The sequence below is a fragment of the Gasterosteus aculeatus genome, chromosome 18 (genome assembly GCF_964276395.1).
Source record: "Gasterosteus aculeatus chromosome 18, fGasAcu3.hap1.1, whole genome shotgun sequence".
In the NCBI taxonomy this organism is placed as follows: Eukaryota; Metazoa; Chordata; class Actinopteri; order Perciformes; family Gasterosteidae; genus Gasterosteus; species Gasterosteus aculeatus.
The window spans coordinates 3169591-3191920 of NC_135706.1; the positions used below are offsets into that span (position 1 = coordinate 3169591).

General features: G+C 43.8%; 3 protein-coding genes across 5 annotated transcripts; 1 reads left to right on the forward strand and 2 right to left on the reverse strand.

Moving 5' to 3' along the window:
• Positions 1 to 518: 518 nt before the first annotated feature.
• Positions 519 to 9526, forward strand: plg (plasminogen). 2 transcript variants are annotated; one of them, XM_040160178.2, is made up of 19 exons: positions 519 to 681; positions 2014 to 2149; positions 2249 to 2355; positions 3040 to 3154; positions 3244 to 3383; positions 3577 to 3697; positions 3792 to 3910; positions 4026 to 4188; positions 4275 to 4399; positions 4518 to 4677; positions 5328 to 5506; positions 5592 to 5740; positions 5986 to 6079; positions 6335 to 6452; positions 7786 to 7860; positions 7941 to 8081; positions 8569 to 8675; positions 8798 to 8943; positions 9149 to 9526. In XM_040160178.2, the coding sequence occupies exons 1-19, from the start codon at positions 633 to 635 to the stop codon at positions 9308 to 9310; spliced, it is 2406 nt and encodes an 801-aa protein (XP_040016112.2). In that variant the 5' UTR covers positions 519 to 632; the 3' UTR covers positions 9311 to 9526. The 2 variants fall into 2 exon arrangements, with proteins under 2 accessions (XP_040016112.2, XP_040016113.2); XM_040160179.2 differs by having other exon boundaries at positions 6338 to 6452.
• Positions 9146 to 16887, reverse strand: LOC120807801 (solute carrier family 22 member 2). 2 transcript variants are annotated; one of them, XM_040160182.2, is made up of 12 exons: positions 16219 to 16887; positions 15226 to 15273; positions 14963 to 15066; positions 14314 to 14468; positions 14029 to 14197; positions 12294 to 12405; positions 12094 to 12194; positions 11804 to 12018; positions 11567 to 11675; positions 10962 to 11074; positions 9850 to 9949; positions 9146 to 9706 (listed from the first exon to the last, which is right to left on the reverse strand). In XM_040160182.2, the coding sequence occupies exons 1-12, from the start codon at positions 16804 to 16806 to the stop codon at positions 9619 to 9621; spliced, it is 1902 nt and encodes a 633-aa protein (XP_040016116.2). In that variant the 5' UTR covers positions 16807 to 16887; the 3' UTR covers positions 9146 to 9618. The 2 variants fall into 2 exon arrangements, with proteins under 2 accessions (XP_040016116.2, XP_040016115.2); XM_040160181.2 differs by having other exon boundaries at positions 12094 to 12203.
• A 599-nt stretch (positions 16888 to 17486) lies between these two features.
• LOC120807802 (solute carrier family 22 member 2) lies at positions 17487 to 22269 on the reverse strand. The gene is made up of 11 exons (XM_040160183.2): positions 21734 to 22269; positions 21317 to 21420; positions 20935 to 21089; positions 20646 to 20814; positions 20385 to 20499; positions 19835 to 19935; positions 19526 to 19740; positions 19327 to 19435; positions 18887 to 18999; positions 18534 to 18633; positions 17487 to 18221 (listed from the first exon to the last, which is right to left on the reverse strand). The coding sequence occupies exons 1-11, from the start codon at positions 22133 to 22135 to the stop codon at positions 18128 to 18130; spliced, it is 1677 nt and encodes a 558-aa protein (XP_040016117.2). The 5' UTR covers positions 22136 to 22269; the 3' UTR covers positions 17487 to 18127.
• Between the last annotated feature and the right edge of the window lie 61 nt (positions 22270 to 22330).

Genomic DNA, 22330 nt, shown 5'->3' on the forward strand with positions numbered 1-22330 from the left:
CTCACTGAAAGTAGCCTGTGTTGTAACCACATGTTTGCCGTTGAGGACATTGGTCCCTGTTTCAGCAGAAGATTAACTATGAATATCGATCGGATTTGAACTCGTCGTTTTAAATTATTTTTACCAGGTAATGGTTTTACATTATGACGTGATGACTCACACACGCGCTACACAATTAAAGAGCATGCAACCTTCTACTAATGTTATAAAAACATTATATTATATTATGCAAAGAAATATAAGCGTGCACAGAACAGATGCAGTAAAAGAGTAAAAGGTGAAAGGTCATGAGCAGTCTCCAAAAATGTCTTTCATATTAGTTGCATAAATGCAGCAGGTAGTGAGGCCGTGCATCTCTCCCTACTCTCCAACTTGTGTGTGTCATAACTGCAATCAACGAAGAGTTGATGCACGTTCAATATGTGCAACAAATTGCAGAAAGGGTGATACAATGTTTGATTCAATGGTCCAAAATCTCCCATAAACAAGTCTTTCGACCTTTACTCCTTGTAGCCAATGATTGACTAGTGATTTGGGGATCCTCTTTATCTTCCTGATATGCTGAAAGGAGCCCAACAACATCCCCGGAGATACCTGGGAGATCGTCGAGTTCTTAGTATTAGGGCCTCACCATGGGACTGTGCAACTTAGCTTTACTCCTGGGTGCCCTCATATGCTCTGGTAAGATATATCAGCTTGGATTATAACACAATTTTCTCAATTCACACCAACTTTCACGTTTATTTAAAATTTAGTCTGGAGTTGTGATCACACCAACAACAGTACAGTGAATAGCTTCATGAAGAGTTTAGATAAATGTGGTGTTTACATGTGTTTAAATGACATTAAAATGAATTGGAAATAACATTACAATAATTTAAGACAACTCAACAACAGTGGCTGATCTAATTCAAATTTTAGGTGATTTTTAAGTGATTCGATCGACATGGAAATCAGTCATAATAAAATCCGATCACCACTTGTCTCTGAAGAACATGGATTCAATTGCGCAATGAAGTCCATTTGAAATGTTTTTTTTTAAGGTAAATGGATTATAGAAACTATTTTTCTAAACACTACAACTGTTATGCCTTTGATGCACGGATATACTTACTTATGAAGACAAACGCTGTTGTCAAAACTATAACTTTAAACATTAAACTTTAAACGCATATTCTGCCGTTTACCAAAGTCAGATTAAGAATTAAACTTGTCAAATGTCACATATTTCTGCTTTAGGTCAAACCATCACAGCAGCAGGAATATGAGATTTGTTTTGTCATCAGGACAAAATGTGTTCTTACACAGTTCAAAAGTTATGACCCTGACACTGGTGAACTCTAGAGCGTGGACCTACTCGTGTTAAATGTCCTTCCCAGAAACCTAATGCAAACCTAAATGCATTTTTTATTACAAATTTCTTCATAAGAATTAAATGGTAAAACTAGCTACTGTTAGATGTTTACATTGGATTCTGAGAGGAATGTACGCACCTCACAGGAACGCATTCTATGACTTTGGTGTTTTCCTACCACGTCGTTTGACAGTTTAATGTCGCAATTCCAATACTGGTATTTCAGTCAACACCGTATTTTCCAGAACACAAATTGGATGAATCAAATTCTTGTTGATGACTCGATGGTAAATGCCTTTCTGCCTTCCAAACAAAGGCAGAAATAAAAACCCTTCACCGGCACCGTAGAGCTTGGTGAGCGTGGACATTATATATATATATATATATATATATATTATATACATATATATATATATATATATATATATATATATATATATATATATATATATATATATATATAACAGTACCAGTTGAAAGTTTGGATTACAACTCATCCTTTCTAATCTCATCTAACACGTCAGTCTTGTAATAATCATGTCATTGCCAAATGTATTGATATATAATAATTACATGATTGTTATAATATTCAAGACTCATTCATTAAATTACAGGCTGTACACCTGAAAGTAAGCGTGTATTTTGCTCTCTGATTTCAGTTGGTGGCACTGAGGTGGAAGGCTACGCTAAAACTGAAGGCGCATGGATCATCGCGCTGCATAGAAGAGAGTATTCATCAAACAATGTGGTTGAGTGTGCCGCCAAGTGTGAAGCTGAAACGTCCTTCACATGCAGGTAAGAGCGAACCTTTAAAGAATCATACCTTTAACTCGAAATATAACTTTTCGATTTGGGGCTTGTTGTCCTGACGTGACACCTGCTGTGTTTCGACAGGTCTTTCATGTACATTGAAAAGGATCAAGAGTGTTGGACAGCAGCAGCAAACTCTAAAACAGAGACTATCCTACGAAGAAGTAGCGCAGCATTGTATGAAAAAAAAGGTAAGTCCTATTACCTTTTATTTTTATTTGATTGAGATCTTGAAAGGTCCAGTCGCTGCTTCAGTCTACATTCAACATTAGATTACATGTCATTTAGCTGACACTTTTATCCAAAGTAACTTACAATAAGTGCATTCAACCACAGGGGTACAAACTCAGAAGAACAAGAAACAAGAAAGGGCAATTTCATCAAATAAGCCAATTTACAATTTGCTTTAGTTAACTGGCGTTATAAGTACAATTTAAGTGCAACAATTTGTTAGTCAAGGTAGACTGACATGATATTTATACTGTGCGATTAATGAAGGTGTCATGAACACTATTTCAACAACAAAAAAACAATATCAGTGAAATCTGATAAATAAACGTGATGAGGATTTAATTATTGATCCAGCTGTCCGTTATACAGTGAATGCTATGGAAGAGTAACAGGGTCGGTCCTGATTTCAATATGGGTGTTAACAGGAGTTAGTTTTCTTCTCAGGTTATTCTCAAGGTTTCGTCTTATACGAAATACTATTTTGACTTTTTTTGTGACATTTTTTTTAAACGTTTTGAGTTCATTTTAGAAATGCTAAAAATGCATTAATTTAATTCAAATGTTTTCCTGGCTTATTGCAGTAACACTGTTCAATACGATGCTGATAGTGTCAGTTGATTGTCTTTTTTTTTAATTTTGCCTAGGATACCTCATGGAGTGTGTAAATGGATTAGGAACAGACTACAGAGGAACAAAGAGCCAAACAAAAACAAAGAAGACATGTCAGAGATGGGCAGGAAGATACCCACACAAACCCAAGTATGCATTTATTATCCGGTCACTTTGCACGATCACGATGTCTCCTTTCATCTCTTTTACTGCACATTTTTTCAATGTATCTGCTGCAGCTTCACACCGGAAGAACATCCACTAGCAGACCTGGAGTCTAACTTCTGCAGGAATCCCGATGGAGACAGCGGGGGACCCTGGTGTTACACCACCGACCCCAACACCCGCTGGGAAAACTGCGAAATTGCCAGCTGCACTGGTAACATCCATCTTCTTATCTATTGTCTGTTTGTCTGGGATGTCAATGATGCCCAGGCACATACATAAAATGATTGTCAATATTATTCTGGAGTGTAAAATTGTATTGTAGGAACCCTTTTGGTTCTTTTTGAGTGTCCTCAAACGAAACCGCAAAAGAGGTAGTGTGACGTGTCTCCGCTTGTCCATTACAGAGGAGTGTATGCAATGCAGCGGGGAGAACTACAGGGGCAAGATCTCAACCACGGCAAACGGCTACACCTGCCAGCGCTGGGACTCCCAGAAGCCTCACAACCACGGCTACATCCCCAGCGCGTAAGGCCGCTCAGATCAGCACATCTACCCATCGATGTGCCACAAGAAGGACCTCAGCGCATTTGTTCCATGTTTCCATTGTCGCTTCCTCTAGTCTTCCAGAGAAGTATCTTGAGGAGAACTACTGCCGAAACCCAGATGGAGAGACCAAACCGTGGTGCTTCACCACCAGCCCCTCCAAAGCTTGGGACTTCTGCTCCATACCCCGTTGCAGTAATTCCTCCTGTTTAATACATGACCTCCTTCACCATTGTAACAACTACAATACAGGAATACGTTTACAAGCATTTACAAGTCCTAACCAGTCCATCTCACCTCCTTTGTTCAGCGTCCGAGCCTCCCACCATCGTCCCAGAGCTCACCTGTGCCACCGGCGAGGGTGGAGCGTACCGAGGCACCATCGCCGTGACGGAATCTGGCAAAAGGTGCCAGAGCTGGTCCGCCCAGACGCCACATAAACACAACCGCTCGCCAGACAACTACCCCTGCAAGTAAGAGCCGCGATGGGAAAACAGTTTTTCCATGAGAGTGGGACCTTCGGCACGTTGCTTTCATCGTCTTCCCATCTGCTTGTCAGAGGACTGGACAGCAACTACTGTCGGAACCCCGACAACGAGAGGACGCCCTGGTGTTACACCACTGACCCTGAGACCCGCTGGGAGTACTGCAGGGTGCCCAGCTGTGGGGACGCCGCCGGACCAGGTACGACACGGATCGTGGATCATGTTGTGTGTTGGCATGATTTATGTAAAGGCTCATTGCTGTTCTGTGTTCTCTTTTGCGGTGATGTTAACGACTTTTGCTGCGCTTCTTGCTGCAGGTGAGCCAGTGATCCCCCCGGAGGAGGAGGACTGCTACAAGGGGGACGGAACAAGTTACCGCGGCGTAACAACAGAGACCGTCAGCGGGAAAAAATGTCAAAGCTGGAGTGCCATGACTCCTCACAAGCACCAAAAAACTCCACAGATCTATCCCCAAGCGTGAGCGTAACAATAAAGACTCGGGATTTTACAGATGCATTTTATATCCACAAATTCAGATCTCACAATGCATCTGTAAACCTTTACCTCACTGCTGAGAGCGGCAGGAATAATGTGTTTTTTGTAGTTTCTGTCGGCATGGTTCTGACAAAAAAGAAAAAGCCAATGGGATATGTGTTACATTTTCACATGTTGCCAACAATAAGATCTCGAGCAAACAATCTCTGATCCTTACAGGTTTTGTCCAACAAGACGATCTACACAAATGAACACCCGCTTAAATGTTTTCGAAGCATGGACGTGAAAGTTAAAGGACACCACAGTCCCGTGACTTTACATCGACACTGTTAAACTAAAGGGGGGCAACGTGTTCAAGTGATGAGGTTTAGTAGTCTCATTTAGCCCCACGTTAGCAAACATCTTTTTGAATCTTTCAAGTGGTATTTCAATTTAGCGAGCACAGACCTTATTTAAGGCTTCTGAACAAAAACCCATTTCAAAATAACACATCAACTTTTAGACTAGAGTCCGAAGTGCATAACTCATTTCCAGGTTTCCCGCAAGACATTTGTAATCTAGGAGTAAAATATAGAACCTTGTAGGATATTGGTCACTGGCCAGCTGAACTCCCAGGTTTTGTATTTGAACAGGGACCTCAGGAGGAATCTGTGCAGGAACCCTGACGGAGACAGAGCTCCCTGGTGTTACACTACAGACCCCGGAGTCCGCTGGGAGTACTGCAACTTGGAGAAATGCTCCACTAATCCCGAACGCAGACCTCCGAGTCCCGAGAGCACTCCAAACCCCACCGAGGTCCCACCAGAGATTGGTAAACGCCCACTCATTTGTCTGAGTTTTCTGCGTGTTTTGTTTGATTTTGGTCCTTACATGAAATGGTCTACTTGCTGTGTTAGACTGTAAGACTGGAAATGGAGAAACGTACCGGGGCCCAACCTCCATCACCAATCTGGGTGTGACCTGCCAGGCCTGGAATGCTCAGAGCCCTCACCAACACACGAGCTTCACCCAACTAAGTCACCCCAGTCGCGGTCTGGACGGCAATGTAAGTGTGTGTGTGTGTTCCTCTGTGAACCCTCAGCTCTCGCTGTGATCACACCGGGAGGATGCCTCTACACGACTTATATAAGGAAACAAGGCCAAGAACATTGACTGTTGCTATGTCATGGTTCTTTATGGCTGTCATCGGTGACCTCCCTGGTCTGCAGGGAATCCCGTGTTGGTCGTGGAAGCTTAAATGAAGATGAATGAAATAACTGTCTAGTTTCTCTCCTTGTTTGACACCGTCAGCAATGCAGAAACCCAGATGGCGACGTTAACGGGCCGTGGTGCTACACTACTGACAGGAACCAGAAATGGGACCACTGCCAGATCCCCGACTGTGGTACGTGAATGGCGGTCGGTTGGTGTGTCGGTAGAAACGTGTCAGTAGTCCACTCATTCATTAGCTTCCACTTATCCCGGACCGGGATCCGGGGGGGCACCAGGCTTAGCAACGTACTCCAGATGTCCTTCTCGCGGGGAAAAGCTTTCCAGCTGTTCCTGGGGAACCCTGAGGCTTTCCCAGGAACACCTCCATATGAAATCTAATAAAATAAAAGTAAACTTTTGGTCTTTTTGATTATGAATTTTGTTTTAGCAGATCTATTGAAATGCGGGACGCCAGTCACCAAACCAAGGCGTTGTTTTGGTCGGATCGTGGGAGGCTGCGTGTCCACAGCTTACTCGTGGCCCTGGCAAATTAGCCTCCGGACCAAGTGAGTATGTAAGGATGACAGATACTTGAACCCAAAAGCCCAACCCAGAAACAGAAATGCAAAGTCAAGTCCTCTGCTCGTGTTCAGCCAGGGTCAAAACTGGGAGATCAGTCCAAAAGGAAAACAAGTCCACAAAGGGGGCGTGAAAAAACAGGGTCGGAACAGGATTTAAATCAGGATACGCGGGAGAGCTTGGCAATAAAACACAAGACAACCTGGCAGAGGGCAGGTGTAAGTACGGGGACCTGAATAGTGAGGGAGTAATGAGGGGGTGGGTTGCACTTGAGAAGGGCATGAGGACCAGGTAAAGGGAATGAGATGATCTTGTGTTTGATGACAGGAGAGTTAATTAAACAAGCAGGCAGGATGAAAACTAATAAGACGGAGAAATCGTGACATAGAATAATATTAAGATATTATTCCAATGGATGTGCGATATTTGCAAAATATCAGAAACGTTCATGTGATTTTTTTCTTTTTTTCTTTAAGATACAACTTTGTATTGACGCAAAAACTTTGCAAAGGCTGACTCAATGTTTCAGGGGTCACATATGCAGCCATTTTGCCAAATGTAATTCAGAAAACTGGGAAAATTGAAATTGAAATTTTTTGTCTTCAGTCTTCAGAGTTCAGTCTTTTTGAAATACACACAGAAAATGTTTCCTTTTAGAGAAGTGGAAGTTAAACTCTGTGACCGGAATGTATGCAAATACATGAAAGGCGCAAACTGGTGCTAACAATATATATATATATATATATATATATATATATATATATATATATATATATATATATATATATATATATATATATATATATAGACAGATACAAGTCCAGTTTGTCCCTGTGGGTTTACCAGTCTTAACATAGTTTGTAGCATGAGGTGACGTTGGTGTTTTAAAACCACAAACTAACACAAGCAGTGAGTCACGGAGTGAGCCGAGGGTTAAAGAGCAACTCTGGTATTCTGTTAAGTAAAATTACGTCTTTTGTCCACTCTCCACTGACGATGGATCAGTAGCCTACGTCGTACAACCCCACTTTATAATATCCCTTCAAGGACAGGTTGATGCAAAAGCCTATTGAAGGGTAGAAACCAGCATTGATAAGTTACAGTTTTTGAATGAATAAAATATTATATTGGCCTTATATTGGCATTGGTCTAAGACTGGTATGTTGCAGTATTTTGAATTCATTGTTTTCTTAACTTTAAATGTCTGTTAAAGTTCATGTTTTGTATCCCCGCCTTGAAAACTAGATTAAATAAAATCAGGTATTCAAAAAAATCTCTTTGTCCCACTTGACTACATTCCTGTGCGTCTCTTTCTACCAGCACGGGAATACATTTCTGTGGAGGAAGCCTCATTCACCCCCAGTGGGTCCTTACCGCGGCACACTGCCTGGAGAGGTCAGAAGAAAACACATCAGTCAATGATACAACCACTGGATCACAAGTGGTAATATTTATGAATGCGCTGTGTGCTTTAGGTCCAAACGGCCTTCAGCCTACAAGGTGCTCCTGGGCATCAACACGGAGAGAGCCAATGAGCCGTCCAAACAAGAGAGGAACCTCAACAAACTGGTCCTGGGACCCAATAGAGCCGACATCGCTCTACTCAAACTGGAGAGGTGAGTCTGACTTTACTCACTGTTGCCACGCAGTGGTGGAACGTAAGTGGAGTTTTTGGCCGTCATTTGACGTTTTGTATTTCTACACCATAACAGTTCATAGGAAGATGTTGTACTTTTGGTTCCACAAGAAAATAATTCACGGTATTGATATTGATGCAATATCTGTAGGAAATTTGAAAAAAATATATATAATATTGCTGTGACTTTTCTCATTTTTTTTGAAAAAATATTACACTTAAAAAATACAATTAAAGTTAGTTAGTTACCTCAACTGTATTAAATCCTTCAAGAGGGGCTGGATAATTCACATAAAATTATCACTTTTCAATTAACATCTGAATATTCATTTTATTCATCACTGTTAACACCCCTTAAAATAATAAAATGTCATTTTGAAAACGTTTCTTTTGGTCGTGACAGTGTATTTTAACGCTGTGGTATTGCTGTTTTCAAGTAGAAGATCTGAGTACTTCTTTTCTTTCAGCCCCGCACTAATAAATGACAAAGTCCTCACAGTTTGTCTGCCAGAAAAGGATTACATTCTTCCCAGTGGAGCTGAGTGTTATGTGACCGGATGGGGTGAGACTCAAGGTAAGTAACTGCATTCATGAGTACAGTTTTTTTGTTGCTTATAATCTACAAGTAGACTAAAGACAGTATTTCTGGTTTAAATTCAGAGATTAAATGAATAAATGTGAGGTGGTGCGTCGCAGGTACCGGCGGTGATGGCGTTCTGAAGGAAACCGGTTTCCCCGTGATCGAAAACAAGGTCTGCAATCGTCCGTCGTACCTGAACGGCAGAGTCAAAGATCACGAGCTGTGTGCCGGTAACATCGCGGGAGGGTCTGACAGCTGCCAGGTACCAAACGGCCAAACTAAGTTTGTTTCCACACAGCTCGGTATTTAGAAATCCAGACGATGACGACCATATAAAGACCTTCTATGAAGCTTTATGGATGCGATGCAGCGCACAGCTGCTTTAGCAAAGAAACATCTTGTACTGTAGATCGATACGTTTCGGCAGCAGTTGACCTGAGGACCCGTGACGTTTGTTCTCCCTGCAGGGCGACAGCGGCGGCCCTCTGGTGTGTTACTCCCAGAACAGGTACGTCCTGCAGGGTGTGACCTCATGGGGCCTGGGATGCGCCAACGCCATGAAGCCCGGCGTCTACGCCCGAGTCTCCAAGTTCGTTGATTGGATCGAAAGAACCATCAAGGAGAATTAGTCAGAGAGTGATGGTTCATTGTGCTCCTTGAAGATACTTTATATTCCACAGTTGTTGTGCTCCAAAGCGACTACGTACGTTATTCTGGTATAATCTGATGTTAGCAGGGGTTTGGAGGAGAAAATATAACAGGTAGATCACGTTCCTGCTTTTGATATAGTGGACTTTTTTTTTTTTTTCTGTCAGAGTTCAACAATAAAAGTGAACGCAAAGGAATTTGGGGAAGTGGTGATTTTATAGAAAATGTTCATGAACACAAACGTCCTTGTTGTATCACAGTGAGGAAGTCCACACGCACACATGCATCATCACACTGTTGTTTCCTCCTTGTTGTTTGTCAGGTCCGTTTTTAAAGTTTCCTCAATTTGTTGGTTCTCGGCTCCATTCTTTTTTTTCCTGGGAACAAAAACACACGCTATTGAAATAATAAGAATGTTGAATTAGTAGCTGTACATGAAACGCGTGCAAACCATTTGCAATTTCACTCCGAGCATCAGTTCCCTCGATGTGTTGAGTGAGCGTTGGAAGAGATTTCTCACCTGTTAGGAAACTCAACATCATCAATGGTCTCAGGCAGAGGAACTCCTCTGGTTTCAGGAAGGAACAACACCAAACCTCCAGCTATGAGCGCGACCCCCCCTGTAGAAATGAAAACCTTTAGGATGCAACAGGGATTCATTTCGAGACATTATTCAAACTTTAAAAGTAGCTTAAACTTGTCAAAACTTTGAACTGTAATTTAAACAGTTATTTGGGTTGCAAAGTCTGAACTTCTAATTGAGGAGGCTTAGCGCAGTGAAATTACTGCCTTTCTGAGATGGATTGAGCCAAATAATCAAATCCAACTGAGATATTACGAGGTTATGATTTTGGCCCAGAGCTTCTTTAATTCAGTCAGGGTTTTTTGAAGGATGAAAAAACAAAGCTTTTATGCTTAACCATTACAAGGACGTAATTACGTTTTACTTTTTAGCTATTTTTATTTATTTACTAAATTAAATGATTAAATCTGGCTAAGCTTGCATCTCCATATTGATTAAATCTGTTAATTTTGGATTAAATATGGATTTGGTGATTAGTTTTAATCAAGCTATTGACCTCTGGAAACATTTCAAATCTGGATTTATTCATTGTAAACCTAGATTTTCTCAATTTTAATTATATATAATCATATATTATAAAACTTTTTGCTGGTGCGACCCAGCCTAAATTTACAAACATTGGGCCTCCCTAGTAAATATCATAATATATATTTAGTTATTTTATCTCAGAACATTTTTTAAATGCTGCACACTTCAGTTTGGAAAAAAACAAGATAATTTCAAAGACCAATTCAAATCCTACATTAAATCCTACATTTCTTTAACAGCTGCAGTGAAAGTCTTGTACCTTTTTGCATGAATGTCTTCAAAAACGTTTCCTTCAAACTACTTAACTTATAAGCCTGAATGCAATTATAATTAGAGAAATAATGTGTCCTATCTATAACGATTTGGTAGAACTGACAACACTGATAAATGACACCTGTGATCCGAGAGCCAATGATCACCTGACAATGAGTGAGACCATACGTCAGTAAAAGCATGGGGGACAAAGATAAAACACACCACCATCTATTTCCCCCTCCCTTCACGTTTGGGTCGCAGCCTACCGAAGACGAGGAGTGGCAGCTCCAGCCAGATGGCGGCGAGTCTGTAGAGCAGGAAGGGAGACACCATGCCTCCGACGTCACACAGCGTGGAACAGACGGACACGCCCAGGTTCCTGTGTTTAGTTATCAACAACCAACGTTCAGCAATTACACTGCAAGTTCCAGAAACCCGGACGCACTCACAACTTTGATGGGTCAAACACCAAAGCTTCTTCCTCTGCGTGGGACGCTTCAGGCTTTACATCATAAGCTGTACATCATAAGCCTCTTAGAGCGATGAGGTAGCGTAGTGGAGTGGAGCACGGGTCATAAAAGACGTGGATTTTCACCAGGAGACACACATTTGTGTCCCATGTGAAACCAAGTCAATGCTTACTTCTTTGGAGTTTTGGATGAAGTAACTTCCGTTCTTTGACAGTTGTGTAAAACGCCTACTTATGTCCGATAATAACCTAACCAAGTAGTTTAGAAATGCATTCATTTGCAAAGTAGAGAAAACTTGCCAACCCCCCCAAACGTCCAAATCGGACAGCAGACGACGAGTCGGGAGTGAGACAGCAGCGGCGCTGTGCAGTGAACGCCAAAGTGCGTCAGTCGGACCTCACCTGATGTACGTCGGGTAGAGCTCCGTGTTCACAAACACCACCATCTCGAAGGCCATGGTGATTCCCAGTCGACCGACGCAGGCCAACACCGTCTTCAGCCACATCATGCCTGAGGGACGGAGACAAAAGAGCCGTTACAGAATGGCGTGCAGATCTACACTTTAAACTCTCTTTCTTTTCATGAAGATGCTTTGTTATCATCTAGTACTTCTTTATTCTGACAAATAACACTCTCACTGTCGGGGACGAAGGCGGTGATAAAGCAGGCGGCGCCGGCAACGATGTTGGCGGAGGCGAAGGGAACGCGCCGGCCGACGCGTTCGATGGTGAAGAGGATGAGGAAGGCGGCCGGGAACTCCACCAGGCCGGAGATGAAGAAGTCGATGTAGACGTTTTTGCCCGTGATCCCCACCCGCATGATGAGGCCTTGGTAAACCAGAGCGGTGGTGAACCTGCAAGAGATCAGCAACCCCAGAAGAGTCAATGGTCAATGTGCAGTTTGGGACAAAACCCACGAGGACTCTCACCAGTTGAACATGAGGATGAAAGTGTGTTTTCTCATGTTTGGAGTCCTGATCAGGTCCGACAGAGAGGCGGAGGAAGAGTCGCCCTCCTCGTCAGCCAGAGTCTGAAACAACTTCGCCCAGTTGTGGCGTTAGATGAGGACGTGCATTCGCAGAAGGATTCGTGTTTCCTCTCTGGAGGATCGAGATACATCGATTTTTACCGCAGAGTTCTTGAGTTTCCTCTTGTTCTCCTTGGCCATGGCTTCGATGACCTCCAGAGCTTTGGCCGACTGGTTCTGAGAGACGAGCCACCTCGGAGACTCGGGGATAAACCTTGAGACACAAAACGTTTGACGTCTGCAAACGACTCACAAACTGTTCACCTGCACGCCTGCTTTTAACAGACACTCTGAGCTCGGCCTCTTTCTCAGACTCCAGGGACACTACGGCTGCCAGAAACTTGAGTGATCAAATGCCAGCGACATAAATGTCATGTCAAGAAGGGGAGTTTAGACAAAACAAGACGTCTGTGTCTGGGTCGTCGTGGCGCAGGGGGTAGAGCGGGCGCGCTGGGAACCGCAAGGTTGAACCCCGGCTGCCCCATGTCTCAAGTCGAAGTGTCCCTGAGCAAGACACCTAACGCCTAATTGCTCCCCGGGCAAAATGTATTAAAGCCATGGGTTTAAAGTGTAATGTAAGTCGCTTTGGATAAAAGCGTCTGCTAAATGACCTGTAATGTAATAATGTAACGTTTGTACAATAAGTTGGGCGTATGACGTGTCAGCTGAGATAACAGGAGGTCTGGAACAATCAGACCTCTGTCTGTGTTTATGGTACCAAATCTCAAGTATATATTGTAGCAGGCTTGGCGCATGACTTGTATGTGTGTCCACTCTGTCTCCTGTTTGCAAACATTAAATGTCCTGTTTTTGATGATTTTACACCGGCGTCGAGTGAGAATTTTTCTAACAAAGACATATTTAATATTTAGATATTTAATAGGAGCAGGTGAGCAATAGCAACCCAGTCTCACAGAAAAACGTGTAATGGGGAGACAATGTTTTAAGAATTTGTATGCATTTCGAGAAGTATGCGTTTTATTTTCATAATCTTCTATCAGAGAATGTAGAAGACCTTCCGTTTATGCAAGGCAATGTAAATGAATGGGCCGAAATAAAACGTAGTATTGTCACGATTTTGGGGAGAAAGCGTGAGAATACCACGTTCCACAACGTAGCTATTACACGTTTTGCGGTGAGACTGGGTTGTTATGAGACATAACATTTAAAAAAAAATAGCATATTGATTAAATTTAAATTTAATTGAAAGAAAAAATACATCAGTAATTATATGAATTAAGTGAAATGCACAAACATCAGTGCACTGTCACTATTGAGGTGAATTTCACGAGAATGCACTGAATCAATGCACCGTTCCCTCTCGGGGAAGGGCGGCTCTCACCCGTAACCCCGACCTCGCATCTAACACAACGAACACAGCTTCCTTCTTCCCTTTAAGTAATAAGTAACTGCCGCGTTTTCATGAGAAGAAAGATTTGTTTCTAGTTTTTTCTAACCCTTTCCCTTTTTTGCGGTAAATTTGTATAATCTTCTAGGAAGAACATGATTCTTTAAAAAATGTCCAAATCTATCAAATATGCATAACCAAAGAATAACTGTCCGTATGTTTGTGCATATTTTTTTCACTTATCAGAGGACCTATTCATCAGATCTACAACTAAGCTAAATTTGCATTCTCATTCACAGCAGCTCTTGGATATATAGCTGGATATAGTTATACAATAACCAAATTTTTGCTGTGAGACTGGGTTGCAACTGACCAAAACCTTTTCATGACTTCCTTTAGTCCACAAAAAAGTAATTAAAGAGCGTGAAGGTCATCAATGTGACTGCAAAGAAAACTGTTTGATTGTGGAACCAATGTGAGCTTTCTCACCAGTAGTAGAACAGGAAGAAGATGTAAGGGACGCTGATGACGACCTGCAGCCAGCGCCAGTCATGGATGAAGTAGGCCAGCAGAGGGAGGACGAGGACGCCCCCGCTGAAGAACATCTGGAACAAAATACTGACCGTCCGCCTGTACTGCACTCCAACTATCTCTGTGACTAACAGGAAGACGGGATGCACGTTAGAACAGAACTATATGGCACCAAAACAAAAGAGATGAAGATGACTTGGAAACGTTTGTTCAGTGTTAGGAAACACGGAAAGTCGTCATTACGCAGCACGTATGAGGACATCCAGCCTCCTTTAGCGCCGAAGCCTAAGATGGACCTCAAAACCAGGATGGAGATGTAGTTTGGAGCAAAAGCTACGGCAATCCCTGCGATCGCATTCAGTGCGTTGGACATCAGGAAACTCAGCTTGCGGCCAAACCTGCAAAGACACGATTCCTTTCAAAATAAGATAAAACTTGATTGAACACAATAATGTGAAAAAATGCCACTGATGGTGATGGTGCCATGTAACTGCAGTCATTATTTATAGCAAGATGATTATTTCTTTGAAAATATATGCAATTGAGGCTATGCCTAACTGGTGTATTTAGGAAAATTGATAAATGCAAATCCATAAAGTAGTAGTTGTAAACACATAAATGTGTAACGTGAAATCCGTGCATGAGGATTTCTCCCCAAAAGCTGTGAAGATGACATCAGAAAATCCTCACTGCATGTCCAAAATCTCCTTGCCATATAAGTCATGTTTTACCTGTTCACTCCATTTTGTATTAAAAGCTTTGGATGCAACTTCAGCGAGACAAGTCCGTTAGGAATAAATCCGGACCAACCTGACTGCTATTTGTAAAACAGATCTAAGTTTAATTGAATTAATTGACCATGGGTGGTTATGGAAATAATTCAGCGCCTTACCTGTCAGCAAGGAAACCAAAAGCAAAGCTGCCAATGAGGAAGCCCAGATTGAGAGCGGACTGGTTCAAGTCCACAAACCATCCATCTGAGCACACCAAGTTAAACTGGGACCAAACGCATAACAGTTCCATGTCTTTATGCGAGATATCTTTGTGTCTGGACTATTCAATATTGAATGATTTCATTGCTGAACTGTGACTTGACCAACACGTTTCTTTTCTTTTGAAACTTGCAACACGAATGAATTCAATTTCTCTCCTCACCTCTGTGACAAAGGACTCCCTGCCTTCATACTGGTACTCCCAGCCATCCTTAAAAGATAAAACAAAGCATTGTATTCACCAGAGATAGTGAAAAAAACACACACACAATTAGATTTTGAAAGGAAGGACACTAATTCCACCTATTGCTGCTTTGTTGGTTTGACTCAACTTTGCAAACCCTTGGGATGTTTGACATCCGGAGAATCTGTGCACACCACTGCCGAAGAGCTTAAGTACCGACTTTTATCTTAACACAGTTTCAGGCACAAAGAATAGACTTTAATTTTAAAGAGGCCTCTTCCACCTAAATATGAATCTATGGCTCGTTCCGATGATTAAAAGCTCCACCAACAAGCAAATCGCTCAGTTTGTTCAGTCTGTGAAGTTCAGTCTTTGTTAAGGCCAAACATAATCCTTCTGCCCATCATTAAGTGGCCTGCAATGATTTTATTTGAATAAACTTGATATATTTTAAGACTGTCCCGAGGCAATAAACCAAAAACAATATCAGTCATTTGTCCAATTTCTGCGTTTTAATTTCAAGTAATCTCTAAAGTACACATATATTTTATAATATATTTCATATTTTATCTTAGAGTTTATTATAGAGTTTGATTCATTTGTTTTAAATATAAATGAGCTGTAACATTCAGAGCATAATACATAGACTATTGGCTATATATAGATGTTGGGGAGCAGCTCCCTGAGCAGACAGTAAGGGCTTTGTGGCGATTACTTATATAATGTGTTGATTAGCACTACCTTTTTTTACTGTCTTTGTGCTAAGCTATGCTAACCATGCACTGTATGCACGGTGTAGACATGAGTGCCATTGATCTTCTTTTCACAGCCAGCTGTTCCCCCGTTTCCAAACACTAGCACTGAAAATGGGCTACTAATTTTGATACATTTGTTATTTTAAAAGGCTCTCTACAATTGCTGCTGCAGAACCAAATAACCCAACAGACTTTGGATCAACCTCACAGGTCTCACCTTGCAAGCGGTAACCGGGACCCCGCTGAGGTCCAGCTCCTGCGTATCACAGGTGAGCGCCGTGGCGTTCCAGTCGGCCTCGTACTGCTCGCAGCTGCTCCGCTGCAGCACCCCGGAGCTGTTGACCAGAGGCGCCGTCAGCCTGCGGCTGGCCGCCGGGCTCCAGCCGCACGCCTCCCTCCTCTGGGCCACGGCGGGGTCCCGGCACCAGTGATCCGGGGTGAAGCCCTGGAAGACGATGGCGACGTACACCCCTGACAAAGGCAACGACACCAGGCACAGCAGGGCGACGACGCGCCGCTGGCAACGTCCAAAATTCCCGGCCTCCTCCAGCAGGTCATCAAAGGTCGTCATTGCTGCAGCTGTGCAGGTTCCCAGTGTTGCAGAGATCAAAACCAGTGAAGTCTTTGCAGTTCTGCCCACGCTGGATGAGTGGCGAGCGCCAAGAGTCCGCTTACGCGTCAACAGGCCGGCAGACCCTCCTCTGCTTCGTTTGGAGCTGAAGTCCAAAAAGGCCCGTAGAGAATGCTGCACAGCTGAAAACATGCGACTGTTTACTGGAGCCAAACCGAGGACTTGCACAATCATGGGATGAACCTCAGTTGGCCACAAGCCAAAAACCCCTCTTTGAGTGGGTTTCGACTGTGCTGCTATAGTTTGTCATTTTTATTCAAAATCACTGTGTAAACAGGACGTTCAAATAACATATCAGGAACTTGTAGTGAATCCACAAGAGACGGGGGGGTAAACTCAAAGCATTGATTATACAGGAAGCTGACTGACAGGGCAAACTGCAGAGGTCAACAGTGCAAGCATTGACCCTTCAAATAAACATGATGTAATTGTGAAAAGCCTTTGAAACTGTAGGGAAGTGCTTGTAGATAAATTCAGTACACAATGGCAATGTCAGTTTGTAAATACAAATACTTTCCGGTCATACTTAAAAGTTTTTGGTCTTGTCTGTACCTTCCACCAGCTCTCTTCATTTTAATTTAGGTTAAAGCAACTCTGTCACATCCCACGTCAACGTTGGCAAACGAGATCGCTGCGACGGCGGCCATTTTGGTCCGAGTCAATGCTGTCGCGTTGCTGAGCAACGTCTCAGGAGGACGCTCGGCCTCACGACTGGTCTGCTCAGCAGCTCTGGCTGGTCGTCGGTTCAAAACTCTTGTTCAGTAAAAATGTAACTCCACCGTAAACAAATTAGTTTTGACTAAATGATCCTGAAAGAAATTCCTTAGGACAGAAAGTACTCGAATGAACTCAAGTTCAGGCAATCAAATTTATTTACACCAGCGACCATTTACAAAAATACATTAAATACATCTCGTTTTCTACTTAATCAAATGAATAGCTGCATTTCATCTGCAATTCGTGGGCATATGAAACAACACAAAGTAACACATCCTCATCTCCAGCACACTATACAGGCGCGCACGCGCACACACACACACACACACACACACACACACACACATTCTCACAAATGAGCGGTGCCCGGCTTTGAAGCAACTTTGATAAAGTGGACAGATCAGAAAAATTACAACTTCCTGGTTGGTCACATGACGTCATCGGGCCCAAAAAAACATCTACCCTTCGACAGACTTTGGCAAAGAGGCGTCAGTAACACAGCAGCTTTTTTTCTTGGTGGTAAATAAACTTCCCAGTATAAACACTTGAAGGGGCCTTATTTACATTTTCCGTATCCCAAAAGCTGTTAAAAGCACCAGATAAGCCGAATCAGAGATATTTTCCTCCTCCTGTTAATCAAATGAGCATGAAAACAACTCTGGAAGGTTAAAAACGAAAACACGAGTGCGCTTGCTGTTAGGACCACCGCTCCAGAGGTGGCTTCATCTGCCGCGGGGCGACTTTCATAGGAAATAAATACTTTGGTCACAGAAGCAGATTAAACAGTTGCTGGTTCTTTGTCGGTCGAAAAGTCGGCGGCGGGCAGCAAGTTGACCGACTGCTGTTTCTTCAGTGCAGCGTTCTCCTTCAATCTGAAAACCAAACGATTACCTGATGTACAGAGCTGACATGAACAATTAGTTAATCACCAGGAAAATGTCCGGGCTACTGCTTTGGTAGCCAAATAATTGTGCCAGTAACTCTTTAAGCAACAGCTTGAAAACAGCTTTTTTTGTCATTAGTCATTAAATATCTTTGCTGCAGAGTTGGTCAGACAATACAAGACATTTGCAGAAGTCACCTTGGTCACAATAATCTGAAAAGATTGTGAAAAAGGACCCTTTGCAGGGAGGAGAATATAACATAATGAGGGAAACCGGGTTATTTCTGCAGCGCGTCCTCACTTCTCTGGGAACTCGATGTCATTGATGGTGTCGGGCAGCGGCACACCTCTGGTCTCAGGAAGCAGCAGCACCAAACCACCGGCCACGAAAGCCAGAGACCCTGCAGGACACACAAACTATTAGACACCCTGGGATCTCTCAGTCACACCACAATCGATTCAGAATCGATTTAAAATGCGCCACGGACCCTTTTATTTTACCGTTTATAAAAGTAATGGTGACCTGAATGCATTGCATTTAAAATACTTTGCATTTAGAGAACATCCTCCAGCATTGTGGTCTGTCTGTGGTGCAAACTTTGGAAAGACTTCTATGATTTCGATGTTCTCAATCCACAATAATATCAAACCCACCAAAGATGATGAGCGGCAGCTCCAGCCAGATGACCGCCAGTCGGTAGAGCAGGAAGGGAGCGATGATGCCTCCAACATCACAAAGCGTGGAGCAGACCGACACGCCGAGATTCCTACGCACAAACGAACAACCAGCAAACGTTTACCTCCCGACACACTGATGTCTGGCGGCAAAAGCAAAATATTAGATTATACACAAACTGGACACTTTCACATAACTTCATGTCCCCTCAGGAACAATAAAGGACAGCAAGCGTTGCAGCGCCAATAAATCTGATTTCCTGACTTTAGGACTGTGGTCAACCACGGCGAACTGGTGTCAAAACCAAAGCATTTTCTTTTATTCATTCGCTATTTCAATCCAAAGCAACTCACAATAAGCCTCAGCAGACAACATTTTGCAAAGTGCACTCCTCACGAGTCCCGTGTGCGCGTGTCACCTGACAAACGTCGGGTAGAGCTCCGTGTTCACGAACACCACCATCTCGAAGGCCATGGTGATGCCCAGCCGGCCGACGCAGGCCACCACCGTCTTCAGCCAGACAAAGTCTGCCAGGGACAGAGAGGGACGTGAATGTGGTGACGCCCAAACATCTGGTTTCCCCCCCACCGTCTCCGCGTTTTGGCCCGGCGACTCACTGTCGGGGATGAAGGCGGTGATAAAGCAGGCGGCGCCGGCCACGATGTTGGCGGAGGCGAAGGGAACGCGGCGGCCGACGCGTTCGATGGTGAAGAGGATGAGGAGGGCGGCCGGAAACTCCACCAGGCCGGAGATGAGGAAGTCGACGTAGACGTTTCCTTCCAGAATGCCCAGCCTCATGATCAAGCCCTGGTAGACCACAGCACTGGTGAACCTGGAGGAGAATCGGAAGAATTATTGAAACTACTTTGAGACGACCATCTTAATTTAGGTCTTGTTAAAAAGCATCACAAAGAAAAAATGCTCACCAGTTGAAGCTGAGAATTAAAGTGTGTTTTCTCATTTTGGGAGTTCTGATCAGATCCATGAAGGAGGCGGCGCAGTACTCGGCGTTGTCATCTGTCAGATTCTGCAGGATCAATGTTGATTGTGATCAATTCACGCTGCAGTTCACTTTCTTACATTACAAAAACTTTATCTGGTTGAAAGAACTGTAAAATTGCAGTTGGTTTAGAATTTCCCTGATTAAGTTATTCACCGTATATTTTAAAGATTAAAATGTGTTTTTTTTATATTTGACATTTCAGGTACTTTGTCAGATAAGTCACTAATTCTTTTTAAACATTATAGTATTTTCCTTTTTTAAAGTTCCCAAAAATATCTTTCAGAATGAACCCTTCAGGCTCTGAAATGTGCGTAAAACGATAGCGGTTAAATTGCCGTTGCTCTTCAAAGATTTGTAAGAATAATGTGTAGGTTCTGGCAGCATCTAGCAGCGACGGTGCGAATCATAAGCAACAACATGGCTGTATTAGATAAGTAACTTCAAACTAAATAAAACCAGCTCTGTTAAACCACCTCGATGTTCTTGGACAGGGTCATCTTGTTCTCCTTGGCCATGGCCTCGGTGATCTCAATAGCGTCTGCGTTTTTGTTCTGAGAGAGAAGCCATCTTGGAGATTCTGGGACAAACCTGACGGTACAAACACTCCGATGCAGGAACAGCAAAAACTTGTTTCATCTTCGAACTGAATTTCTATTTTCTTAATTCAAAGAGAATGAAACGAAATGCGAGTCAGGAGACATCCCCGTTTAAGGCATCGCCAGGCGTTTTCTCACCAATAGTAGGACACGAAGAGGATGTAAGGGGCGCTGATGACCACCTGCAGCCAGCGCCAGTCTGTGATGAAGTAGGCCAGCAGAGGGAGGAGAAGAATGCCGACGCTGAAGAACATCTGGTAAAGGACTCCCACCGTGCGTCTGTACTCCACCCCCACGATCTCTGTGACTGAGGCGGAAGAGGAGAAACGCTTTCACGCATCGTGGAAGGCCTCAGATGCGCGCGTGTAGCCTACTGAACCTTGTTGAACCGTAAAGCCCAGCTGGGGAGGTTAAACGCGGCCCTTACTCAGCACGTAGCCGACCACCCAGCCCCCTTTCACTCCGAAGCCTTGCAGCGTTCGGAAAACCAGCAGAGACGCGTAGTTCGGAGCCACGGCCACCAGGATCCCCGCGACCCCGTTCAGCAGGTTGGACATCAGGAAACTCCTTTTCCTGCCAAACCTGAGGACGCAGAAACAAACGGCCATGTTTTTTTTTTGTTTTTTTTCACACAATAGAAATCTTGTAGCAGCAATGTTTCAGTTTCAGAGCAACTTAAAATCTTAAAATAACTGCAGAACTTCCTGTGTGTGTGATTTTACGTTTGGTGTTTCTAAACGGGCAGATAATTGCTGCAATGCATCCGACTAAATCAGTTGTCACATCTTCATGTTCATCTGATTCCTGACCTGTCGGCCAGGTAGCCAATCGTGATGCTTCCAATCAGGAAGCCCACGTTGAGAGTGGCCTGGTACATGTCCACCAACCAGGCCTCGGAGCAGACCAGGTCAAACTGGAACAACAGGTCAATCGTGACATTTATTTATCTCGATACATTTCTTGAGTGTAACCTTTTTTTTCTGTGGGTAAACTATGTGTATGTGACATTTTATGTGGTTCTCCTAATTTCCACTAAGAAGGAAATCATCCCAAAGAGCGTGCGACTCTCCTCTGAAACCAAAAATATTAAATTTGACATTTCTGTATCATGCAAATGAGATGAAACATGTACATGAGTGAGTCTAGCGATGCCCAACTAAGCCGATCACCTCATCACCTGACTCCATCCTCCGTGCACGGACGTAAGGGTCTACTTCCTGGCTTACCTCTGTGACGAAGGATTGCCTGCCCTCATGGTCGTACTCCCAGCCCTCTTTGCAGGCCCTGGTGGGGGTTCTGCTGAGGTCCAGCTCCTGCGTATCACAGGTGAGCGCCGTGGCGTTCCAGTCCGCCTCGTACTGCTCGCAGCTGCTCCGCTGCAGCACCCCGGAGCTGTTGACCAGAGGCGCCGTCAGCCTGCGGCTGGCCGCCGGGCTCCAGCCGCACGCCTCCCTCCTCTGGGCCACGGCGGGGTCCCGGCACCAGTGATCCGGGGTGAAGCCCTGGAAGACGATGCCGACGTACACCCCTGTAAAAGGCAACGACACCAGGCACAGCAGGGCGAAGATGCGCTTCTGGCAGCGGCCGAACTTCCCGGCTTCTTCCAAGATGTCGTCAAAAGAGGTCATGGCTGCAATGTGGTTGGTGGGATTTTTTTTTTATTTCCCCCCCTTCTCGACAACGACTGACTAAACAATTTCAACCGCAGCGTGGGAGCATCTGCAGTGGCGACAGTGTAGATGCTGAGGCTCGCTGCAGAGTAACCGCACGCCGTCCTGTCCTTTGGGTTTTAAACAGGACGAGCAGGAGCAAAGGTCCACGGG

Excerpts from the sequence above, each read along its gene's own strand:
- plg (XM_040160178.2), top strand. The coding sequence starts at position 633 with ATGGGACTGTGCAACTTAGCTTTACTCCTGGGTGCCCTCATATGCTCT. Across the intron at positions 2,150-2,248 it reads GAAACGTCCTTCACATGCAG|GTCTTTCATGTACATTGAAA; the intron begins GTAAGAGCGAAC and ends GTGTTTCGACAG. Across the intron at positions 8,676-8,797 it reads CGGATGGGGTGAGACTCAAG|GTACCGGCGGTGATGGCGTT; the intron begins GTAAGTAACTGC and ends GGTGCGTCGCAG.
- LOC120807801 (XM_040160181.2), bottom strand. The coding sequence starts at position 16,806 with ATGATTGTGCAAGTCCTCGGTTTGGCTCCAGTAAACAGTCGCATGTTT. Across the intron at positions 12,019-12,093 it reads TTCATCCTCATGTTCAACTG|GTTCACCACCGCTCTGGTTT; the intron begins GTGAGAGTCCTC and ends GATCTCTTGCAG. Across the intron at positions 9,950-10,961 it reads GCTGCCACTCCTCGTCTTCG|GGGGGGTCGCGCTCATAGCT; the intron begins GTAGGCTGCGAC and ends TCATTTCTACAG.
- LOC120807802 (XM_040160183.2), bottom strand. The coding sequence starts at position 22,135 with ATGACCTCTTTTGACGACATCTTGGAAGAAGCCGGGAAGTTCGGCCGC. Across the intron at positions 19,000-19,326 it reads CTCTACCCGACGTTTGTCAG|GAATCTCGGCGTGTCGGTCT; the intron begins GTGACACGCGCA and ends GTTTGTGCGTAG. Across the intron at positions 18,634-18,886 it reads GCTGCCGCTCATCATCTTTG|GGTCTCTGGCTTTCGTGGCC; the intron begins GTGGGTTTGATA and ends TGTGTCCTGCAG.